At 48.1% G+C, this 10,448-nt stretch overlaps 1 protein-coding gene across 2 annotated transcripts; it reads left to right on the forward strand.

Annotated features, from left to right (window-relative positions):
* The first annotated feature begins 7,145 nt into the window (after nucleotides 1–7,145).
* Nucleotides 7,146–9,340, forward strand: H2AZ1 (H2A.Z variant histone 1). Of its 2 annotated transcripts, XM_066549017.1 has the most exons (5): nucleotides 7,146–7,350; nucleotides 7,693–7,770; nucleotides 8,144–8,257; nucleotides 8,670–8,799; nucleotides 8,946–9,340. In XM_066549017.1, the coding sequence occupies exons 1-5, from the start codon at nucleotides 7,348–7,350 to the stop codon at nucleotides 9,005–9,007; spliced, it is 387 nt and encodes a 128-aa protein (XP_066405114.1). In that variant the 5' UTR covers nucleotides 7,146–7,347; the 3' UTR covers nucleotides 9,008–9,340. The 2 variants fall into 2 exon arrangements, with proteins under 2 accessions (XP_066405114.1, XP_066405113.1); XM_066549016.1 differs by lacking the exon at nucleotides 7,146–7,350 and having other exon boundaries at nucleotides 7,645–7,770.
* Nucleotides 9,341–10,448: the final 1,108 nt, after the last annotated feature.

The raw sequence follows: 10,448 nt of genomic DNA on the forward strand, positions 1-10,448 counted from the left end.
ACAAGATAAGTGCTGTGCTTTGGTTTTAAAGGCAACCCCACCCCCAGAGAACAAGGATACCACTTTGGTGATGATGACTCAGCCTAAAAAGCCTCACTGAAGAGGAAACCCTTCATATTTTTGTATTTTATTTCTTATGTTATGCTGCCACCATTGGGACAATTTCATTTGGTCAGTCACAGCCCCTTTACAGTTGAAGAGATTCATCTTTATACCCTGGTCAAAGTGTGACTCATTTTCACAGTATATCAAATTTAATTGGGCAGTAATAGTCATACTGCAAGATCAAATGCATCCAAGTGCAAACCTCTGCATTAAGGAGACTTGGAAATTTCCAAAACAAGTCCAGCACAAAAGGCCCTTCACTGTAGCAAACAGTATAGAAGAGATGAAACAAGGTGAGGAGTCTACTTACCTACTTGACTTTTTTTTCTCCTTAGGTGCAATTTAAAGATAAATGAAAAAAATAAAAATAAACATACATAAAAAACCAACCAAACAAACAAAGCTGACCTCTCTGGGAGTTACTGTTCTTGGGAATGAGATGCCCTTAGCTATAATCCCAAATTTTGGCAGAAGTGAACTGCTAAGTTAATCTTGGTGTTGTTTGTAAAGGTATGTCAGTAAGAGTTATACCCCCCTTGACCTCTGACCTATGATCCCTCACCTTTGATCCTTGACCCTTACCCTTTACCCCTTATCCTTGGCCCCTGGCTTTTGACCCCTGTCTCTGGAGCCTGGACCCTGGTCCCTAACTATCTGCCCGCCCTGCCTGTACCCAGACCTGCTGCTGTGTCCTGTGACCCCAACCCTGGTGTGTAACCCTCAGCCCCCAGCCCTGCCTGTCACTGCAGCCTGCACGTGCCATCCATGCCTTTCTGGGGTGCTCTTGTCCTCCTGTGAGGGTTCTGCTGCTGGCCTGTGTGATGATTGCTCCTGCTGCCACTAGGGTGAAAATGGCATCCTTAGGGAAGTGCAACTTTCTGCCGCTGTTTTTGTTTTATTTTAAACTAGAGAGAAAAATTACAGTCTGGTTTAAACACAGAAGAGCAGAGGAGACTAGGTCTTGACAAAAACAGCAGATGAAATGCAGAATGATTTAAAATATACCCCAAAAACGTGATTAAAATGTGATTAAATAGGGTTAGATGTTGGTGCCAAATTATTGATATGTTTTATTTAATAGTAAAAGAGGGAGGAAGGAAGGGAGGGAGTGACATGGGTTAGGTAGAAAGGTGTCATCCTTCCAGGGATCCCAACAACATCTCGTTTCTCCCCTCCATCTGGTCTTCTTGGTGGTGAGGGTCCCCCACAGCCAGGGCCATCCTGAAAAGGGCAGAATCCAGTGGGATTTGTGCTGACACCTTGACTTGCTCTGTGAAACTGGTAAGTTCTCAGTAGAAAATAGGCCCTGGACCTCACAGTTCTTTGTTGCAGATGGCTAAAAATGAGAACATGTTATTATTAATTATGTACTATTCAGTGAGGGCTAGGCTGTCTGTGTCACAAGTTAGGTGTGGTACAGGATCTCATTCCAGTTGTGATCTTCAGTTACTTCTCTACCAAACCCAACCTGCACCATGAGGAAGAAATGATAGCTGTAGTAGCTGCCTCCTACCACCTACCACCTAAGAAGTGTTGGATTCCTTCTACTTGCAATGACTTCGGCAAGGAAAGGGTTAAGCCCCACCCCCAGTGAATTTTCTCTCCAGACTTTCAAAGGGCAGGTGGCATTTCTTTTTTCATGTTCACAGAACAAGTTATGTAGAACCATTTCCAGCTCCTGCAAGGGAGCATTTTGTTTGAAAACCTGGGAAAAGCCACCTTCAGGAAAATGCGATTTTCTTCCCTTTTTTTTTTCATGTTTTCCAAGTTGCTTTCTTAGGCAAACAAACTGGTATAACGAATTTTCTATAGCTGGCAAAAGCCCATTTAATTACAATGCCCTCGGGACATAGGTATCACAAGGCAAATTAGATTCACCCAGAGTTCCCCAGCTTGAACAAAACTGGAGTAAAGTACTTGCAAATGACTTCATAGCCAACACAAAATATCATGTAAATATAGCTTCAATTGCCATATTGAACAGAGCTCAGATAGGAGGAAGGTGGAGGACCAAAGCAAACCCCAAAGAGTGTTGAGGGATAAGTTTCTGTATAAGAGAGTGGGAAGGATGAGGTTAAGGAGTTCTGGCTGTCACCATCTCTGACAGATTCTCATTTCACCTTGCCTAACTAGCTGTAGTTTCCTTTCAGAGCTGGCTAAACAAGAACAAGATAAAAATCGATACAGACTAGTCCTTGTGACACTATTAATAGCAAATACAAGGGTGTACTATGAACAAGAGTGTGGATATAGGGGTAGTTCAAGTCTTTCTGAAATCAGCATGCAAGTGTTATCTGCAAAACTATTACAGAGACTTGTATTTTGTTACAAGTATAAAATTCATCAGAAAATAAACCCTCCTGCTTTCCAGTTGGTCCTCAGAGGGTCTGGGTGCAGCTAGGTTTATTTTTTTTATTATAACCAATTCAGCACTGTAAGTTCAGTTACATTCAGTAAGATCCCAGAGGCACCAATACAGTGGGTCTCATTCACAATCAGAAATTCAGAAATAGTGCAGCTTACCAATGAGACACTGTAAGTCTGGTTGGGTTCAGAAGAACTTGCACAAACACAGAATCACCAAAAGTGCAGTTTATGGGAACAACAGATTGCAGATTCTTACAGATTGGCAGTGATGGATTCACTAGATGTGCAAAATATAAATATGTAGTACTATGTACAAGTGTTTCCAGGTATATTTTAGAGGTGCAAATCTTACCAAAGAGGCATCCCAACTTTGGGGAAGGAGAGAGGAGTAAACCCTTTGACTTGTCTGCAAAGTGGTCATATTCTCAAACTCTGCCACAGAGGATTTCAAATACCAAATCACAAATTTTTTGAGAAGTGGAAGTGAGAATGTAGTCAAATATTCTGTTAGCTACTAACACAAAGGGGAGGGGTAGACACTTTATACCTAAATGAGGAATATTGAGAGTTACAAAAAGAGACATTACAAAAGCTGTATGTCTTGGCAAGGGCAGAACAGGACCGTGACACCTGAGTGTCACTCCCTATTCCAGCTGGATTGCAGTGATGAGAATCACCTACAACCTGTAGATAAGATAACCTATCACCCCAACGGCAGGCCATCATGCCCATGGTAATCCCTTCAGCACATATCTCACACCACATCTCATCCCTACAATGTGTGAAGCTGTTTAGAGATAACAGATTAACAGATATATCTGTTAAGCTGAACAATTGAATTCATTAATCACTACAAACAATACAGCAGTGCAGCCACAGAGGGTGGGATTTTCCTGAACCCAAATGCAGCAGCCATCAGGGAGACCAGCAGAGCAGAACCCTGTTATTTGATAGAGGTCCTGGAAAAGGGCACAAGGGAACCCTCTGCAAGAGGAAAGAACCCTGAGGGCAAATGCAAGTCATACAGGAATTCATCTCACCACAAAAACTAGAGCCTAAATAATTTAAGTGATGTCTAAAAAAAAAAACCCCATAAGGACTATATTACTCACCTAAGGGGAGTCGGTTCAAAGTTCAGCATACTAAAACCTCTGACTAAAAACTGTGTACTAAAAACTGAACTGCTTAACTCTCACCTAAAAAAAAAATTAATTTCTCAAATGCTCTCTGCTGCCTGGCTCTTGAAGTTCCACAGATACCCAGATTTGTACCCTGGGAATACCACGGCAGAGCCGAGCACCTCGACATGTATGTCCCACTTAAACTTATGCAGGATCCAGAAACTGTAAAGTTCTGAAGGCTGTGGTACAAAGATCTTTCTGGGAATGCTTCGCCAGCCCACTAAAGATGATCTCCACCACTTCTGCAGAAACTAAAATCCTGCAAAAAATGAACTCAAGTAAGTCCAAATATTATCATGTTCGCAGCCCGGTACTTACTGAGAGGGAGCAGCAGTACCCACTTTAGAGAATTTGTTTCTATTTTTGAGGCAATTGGAAATAATAAGGAAATAATACCAAGTAGTAGGCAGAGTAGAAAAGAAGGCAACGCCACACCCCAATTCTCCTAAAGCTCTGAGAACAGAGAAGGTCCTTCAGGTACCACTCTCTCTCCAAGGCAGAGGTAACCTTTACCCAGCAGCTCCCACTGCGAGGCTGAGAGCCTCTCAGCAAGGAGCTGCCCCAAAGGCAGGGCACCAGCAAAGCCATCCAGCTTCCCAGGGCAGGGGGAAAGTGGTCAGGACAAGGCAGCAGCAGCCTGGATGCTGGGCTGTGTGTGACAGACTGCAGCAGCCTGGATGCTGGGCTGTGTGTGATGAATTACAGCAGCCTGGATGCTGGGCTGTGTGTGACAGACTGCAGCAGCCTGGATGCTGGGCTGCATGTGATGGACTGCAGCAGCCTGGATGCTGGGCTGTGTGTGATGAATTACAGCAGCCTGGATGCTGGGCTGCATGTGATGGACTGCAGCAGCCTGGATGCTGGGCTGCATGTGATGGACTACAGCAGCCTGGATGCTGGGCTGCATGTGATGGACTGCAGCAGCCTGGATGCTGGGCTGCATGTGATGGACTGCAGTAGCCTGGATGCTGGGCTGCATGTGATGGACTGCAGCAGAAGCAGCTCAGGCACAGCCTGCCCAGCACAGACAGCCCACACAACATCAGCAATGAGAAGCACCAGAAAAACTCCACAGTAAAAAAAGCAGGGGCACAAGGGCTGGGTAAATGATGCAAAGCCCTTCACCACTGTGGCCTTCAAAGGTAAGACATCTGGGGATAGGCTTTCAGTACAAATATCATTATAAATATCATTAGGAACTTGGAGTTGGTAAATGCTCCCTTTGGCTCCTTTTATGCATGTGGGATTGAGGTTGAGTTATTTGTGCTCACAACTAGGTCTAAAGTTGCTTTGGGATTGTTCTGAGTACCTAAGTTTGTTTCAATTTATCTCTTTAAACAGCAGAGAGGGGAGTTCAGGTTGTGTTCATGAGAGTGTCTTGTTAGCTGGCATGAGGCGACCTGAGGCTGGTTTCATGTACTCTACCTGACACATCCCTAACCTGAACTGGATGGTAAAAAATATCCTTGCTTTGGCTCAACCTTTGGTGTTAGGCTGCTTTGCCAGGTAATCCCAGCTGTAAGGAGCTCCAGGCAGCCAAAGTGAGCCATGTGGAAAGTTCATGTGTGTGAAACAGGGAATGTCTGTGGCAGGGATATCTCCATCTGATAGGAGGCTTTTTTGTTCCTCTTCCTAGCACTTCTGTGGACAGAAACTAGAGAAAATTTTTTTTGTTGTTGTTTCTTCCTACATTGTGAATGGTGTTCCACAGGGGTATTATGGCCTGCAACTTGCTTCTCTTTTCCTGCAAGGTAAAGGGCACATGGATCCTTGATTTTGAACACAAATAGTTTTTAAACAGCATGTTGAACGAAATCTTAAGTTCTGGAGGCTTTTGTAAAACCTTGAGGTTTGTTTCTAAACTAAACCATCCCCCCCCCCCAAAATCCTTCAAACCCTCTTTTTTTTTCTTGCTGGAGGAGAGTATAAACAACTGATGCTTCAAATAGACAGAAGCACCAGACAGTTACATAAAAACAAACTGCCAGATCCCTGCATGTAGGAGTGCCTGCTCTCAATTCAGTCCTGCCTCTCCGTGCCTGTGCCTGGAAGTAGGTCTCCCCACCCGGAGGCGACAGCAGCTGGGACTAGAAGCCCGAACTGAATCAGGGGCTTGCAGGCATTGATGATGTGGCCTTAGGCTGTCCTTCATAGCCAGGGGACCAAGTATTTGCAGTCAGACTTTGGGGAAGAAGAGCCACAAAGTTTTAAATCTTTACTACGTGTGTGAACAGCTCGAAAGACCTTTAAGTGAAGCTCTAGGGACATATCCTCCTGTCTTAGAGCTCCGAGTACTTCGGTTGTTGTAGACCTGAATAAAGGGGAAAAGTTATGGTGGGGAGAGCATCCTCATGAGGACTTTATGGTGTCAGCTCTACCTGCCACTTAACATCTGGCTGCAAGAGTATTCATTGTGCTCAGGACTCTTCAATATCAAGGGAGAAGCTACACCTACCCAAGTGGTGGGTTTGTGATCAGGTTAAAGCGCATGACAGATCTAGCTTGTCTTCCCTCTAAAGAGCTATTCAGCCATCTAAAGGCCAAGGTTTCTCCCTGAGCTCATTGCATGCTCACAGATGAACAGCAAATCTCTCAGATAACACAGAACACAAATTGTGTTCTGGAAGAGCACAGCCAAATGTTACTTTTTTGAAGCTGAAAATACAGGATTAACCAAGAACACCCTCAGCCGAGCTCTGAGGTTCAATGGTAACATACTGAACACGGCGCCCCGAAAAAATAAGTGGGTTATGGCTTCATTTTAGGGAAAGACAGGCAGGGATTCAAAGTGATTAAGGTGATGAAATTTGCACTAAGTTAATTGTTACACTTGGAACAGAATGGATGATAAACTGCTTTTAACTGCAGTTTGTGAAATAGCCGGGTACACAAAGGGGTCTAAGGCTGGGTGGCCCTAGGTATTAAGAGATAAAAAATAAAAATCAGAGCACGTGTGTAGTCGTTGGCACTTCTCCAGGGCCGCAGTTTTGAGGAGTTGATGGGGGAGCTTTATTCGACGCCCCTGAGCAGCCTCGTGTCCTCGCTAAGGCAGTGTAATAGCTCCTCATCCCAAACCCGCGCATGATCTCCTCCAGGCTGCTCCTCAAGCGCTTTGCACACAAAGCCAATTAACTCCATTATGGAAAGAAAGCTTCGCGGGCAGTGCGGCGGCTCTGGAGCCATCTGAGCACACAGGCGAGGCTCGGAGCGGGACCTGCCGATACACAGCGCCGCGAAAATGAGTGGAGTGACTCTGGGCAGGGTCTCTCCCGCCGGTGACCCCACGGAGCCCCAGCCCCAGAGCAGGCCGCCGGCGCCGAGCCGAAGGAAGCCCCACACCGCGGGCGACATGACCGAGACACCCCCACTGCCATCTCCCCCCCGGCGGTGTCTCTGTCCGGGGAGGCGGGGCCTCTCCCGCCCCCAGCGTCGTGCGCCCGGCCCCGCCCCAGCTCACCATTGGTTGTCGCTGGGGCAGAGCGGCCGCCCCGCCCGCGGCCATTGGCTGGCGGCGAGGCCGGGGTTCCCGGATGCGGCCGCGCGGTGCGGATATAAAGGACCGGGGGAAGGCGGGAGTGGGCGCAGTTTGAATCGCGGCGGGTCGGGACAGGTTGGTGCTGTCGCCCGGGCTCGGTGCGTGCGGGACGCTCTCTGCTTCAGCCTTCCCCTGCGTGGCACTGCGCTCCGGTTCGCTATGGTGAGGAACCGCGGGGGCGCTCGGGGGGCGGGCGGCGGCGGCTGGGGCCGGGCGTGTTCCGTGCTGCTGACGATGGGGGGGGGGGGGTAACGCGCACGGTCTCGGTGGGGGGAGGGCGGGGGCGGCTGGGGGGGTGGTCGCACGCGCAGTGGCGCCCCGGGAATGGGGAGCGGGGGCCGCGCATGCGCGCGGGGAGCGGCCTGTGCCGCGCGGTGCGGCGGGTGGCGCGCACGCGCCTCGCAGTGGCGCGGGTGGCTCTGAGCGGGGGGAGGGGGTGGTGGAGGCGCGGGGCGCATGCGCGGTGGGAGACGTCAGCGTCTGCTCTTCTCTTGGCATTGCCAGGCTGGTGGGAAAGCTGGGAAGGACTCTGGGAAGACCAAGACCAAAGCAGTGTCCCGTTCCCAGCGGGCTGGATTGCAGGTGAGCATGAGCTGAGGTGTGTGTGAGTGAAAGTCAGGCGGGCCTTCCATCTGTTGGTTTATTTGTGCAGTGTGAAACCTTCACACACTGCTGTCTGGCTGTTGTCTGGAACGATGTAAGGATCGTGAACCAGACATTAACACGCCCAGCCGGTTTTAGATCTTTGTATATCTATGCAGGGAGGAAAGCAATTCCCTTGTGGCCATTGCTGGGAATCGTGAAAGTTGCTAATGTGAGTTTGGCATGCAGTCTCTTAACTGAATTCTCAAGTTCTGAAATGCAGCCCGTGCTTCTGCCACTGGGATTTTGCTGCCCATAACGTGGTTTTGTGCAGAGCCTTTCTGTCGTCACAGCCTGTTCCGTTATTTTGCAGTTTCCTGTTGGCCGCATCCATCGGCACCTGAAGTCCAGGACAACCAGCCATGGGCGTGTAGGAGCCACAGCTGCTGTGTATAGTGCTGCAATCCTGGAGTACCTGACAGCTGAGGTAAAATGCCTGCAAGGGGTGCCAGCAAGTTGGTCAGTCCCCAAAAGTGCCTACTGTATTTGACCAGTTTGGACGGGGTTGTGAATTCTTTAAAGTGTCTCAAAGAGCAAAAAACCATGAAATATCACTCTGCATTTCAAGCAGCTCCTGCAGTGTGCCTTGTAGGAAAAATGCAGTACGTGAAATAACTTTGAGGATAGGCCATTACAGCATGTCATATCTGCTGTAGAACTCCTTTATTGGGAAAACTAAATGCAGAGCTCCAAAGGAGGAACCCCTTGAAAAGCGACATTGTTTGCTGTCTTGTTGTCACTAGCAGTGACACTGTATTTGGAGAAGAGAATTGAACAGCTAACAGTGTGCTGTTGGTCTCACTTGATTGTGTAACTGTTAAAAAATGGTCTTGTTTCAGGTCCTTGAGCTGGCAGGAAATGCATCCAAAGACTTGAAGGTGAAACGTATAACTCCCCGTCACCTGCAGCTTGCCATTAGAGGAGATGAAGAGCTGGATTCTCTGATCAAGGCAACAATTGCTGGTGGTGGTATGTCAGTGCTTGTTGTTTATGGGTGCTTGGGTGGCATGAACTGTCACAGACTTGAAGTTAGTGTTGTCATTTTATTTGAAGCATGAGGTTTAGGAAAATCATCGAAGAAAAATAGCATGGTCTTAACTGTTCTTCTTTTTTAGGTGTAATACCACATATCCACAAGTCCCTCATTGGCAAGAAAGGACAGCAGAAGACTGTCTAAAGGATACCAGGATTCCTTGTTATCTCAGGACTCGAAGTACTTAATTTGTCCAGTGTTGGTGATTCCAGTGGACTGTATCTGTGAAACACGATTTTGCCTTTTTTTTAACTTTGAGAAGCTAAAGCTCCCTTGAGCTTTCTAACAAACCAAATTTCTGCGTTGAAGTCTTAACCATATTTAAGTGTTACCATGGCTTCAAAGAAGCTATTGTGTTTGTAGTGGGTTGTAATTGAGCCGACTGTTTTTAGATTGGTTTAAGTAAAGGAAATGTTTGGTTTTGTACAGACTTTTCATCTACTAGAGTGGAAATACTCAATAAATGTTATGTCAGGACTGATTTGTCTCTTTGTCATTAACTGGAAAGTCTGGTCTCCACTGTGCAGCTCTTGAAGTTGTTCCAAGAGCGTGTAACTGACAACTCTTCCTGCTGGGCTTGGGGCATCTTGAAATACAGCCTAAGAATACTGTAGTCAGTAAATACCATGTAGGGAAAGGGCACAGCGCTTTGTCCTGTAAAGTTACACTCTTCCTAACTGAACCTGCTGTGTCGTGTGCTGAAGTTGTCTTTAGCAGGGCATGTAAAAGGCTGGTGTTATTTAAGGCCAGTTTTACTCAGTGTCAGCCTTCATAGAGGGAGAGGGTCTGTCATGGAGGAGCGTAAGATAAGCTGAAGGGATGTTGAAATTCCATGCTTCACATAATTTTGTGTTAGGGCCTCTCCTTAACTGTTCCAGCTTGCAAAAGCTTTGGACAGACATCCACGGAAACAGGGACAGTACTGCAGCACCCTTTAAATTGTGCCATGCAGTAGAATCCTCAGTAGCAGTGGATTTCAGGGGGGGTCTGGGCACACCTTCAGCTGTCCCCCACTCTGCTAGTTGATTTCATATAGCAAAGCCCTGCCTGTTGTGGTAAGGGGAAACCTCCTTTTGTTACGGAGGGGAATGGTCACTGCATGCGGTTGGGGGTAGCAAGCTCCCTGCCTTCCAGAACTGCAGTCATCAGTGAAATACTGCAAATAGACTTGGTTCTGTTGAGAACAGGCTCTTGAGTTTCCCTAAGCTCTTGGAGGCAGTAATCTCTACTGCAGCACTGTAGCTGGGAGGCGGTGACCTAGATCGGAGACGCCGGTGAGACCTGTGCTAGCTGCACTCCTCTGGCGCTGCGCTGCTTCCCTGGACCAGCACCCGAGTGCCTCCTTGGCGGCACAGCAGTCCTTGCGGGCTGTAACTGCTGTCACTAATTACAGTCAGCCGGTGCCAGCTGCTAATGAGCACCGTGAGGCAGTCAGGCACGGGAAGCGGTGGCACCGTGCGGGGCCGCAGTGCTGCGGCAGCGCGCACGGTACATTTCCATCGCAGCCGGCTCCCCCGCGGGGCCGGCCGTGAGGACGGCTGCGCTCCCAGCCGGGACGATCCCAGCGCTCCTGGCCCTTCCAGCC

Source organism: Molothrus aeneus, chromosome 4 (genome assembly GCF_037042795.1).
Source record: "Molothrus aeneus isolate 106 chromosome 4, BPBGC_Maene_1.0, whole genome shotgun sequence".
Lineage (NCBI taxonomy): Eukaryota > Metazoa > Chordata > Aves > Passeriformes > Icteridae > Molothrus > Molothrus aeneus.

What these genes read in the sequence shown, in the direction of transcription:
- H2AZ1 (XM_066549016.1), top strand. Translation starts at nt 7,645, where the DNA reads ATGCGCGGTGGGAGACGTCAGCGTCTGCTCTTCTCTTGGCATTGCCAG. An exon ending in TGGAGTACCTGACAGCTGAG is followed by an intron (nt 8,258 to 8,669) that starts GTAAAATGCCTG and finishes GTCTTGTTTCAG; the next exon opens with GTCCTTGAGCTGGCAGGAAA. An exon ending in GGCAACAATTGCTGGTGGTG is followed by an intron (nt 8,800 to 8,945) that starts GTATGTCAGTGC and finishes CTTCTTTTTTAG; the next exon opens with GTGTAATACCACATATCCAC.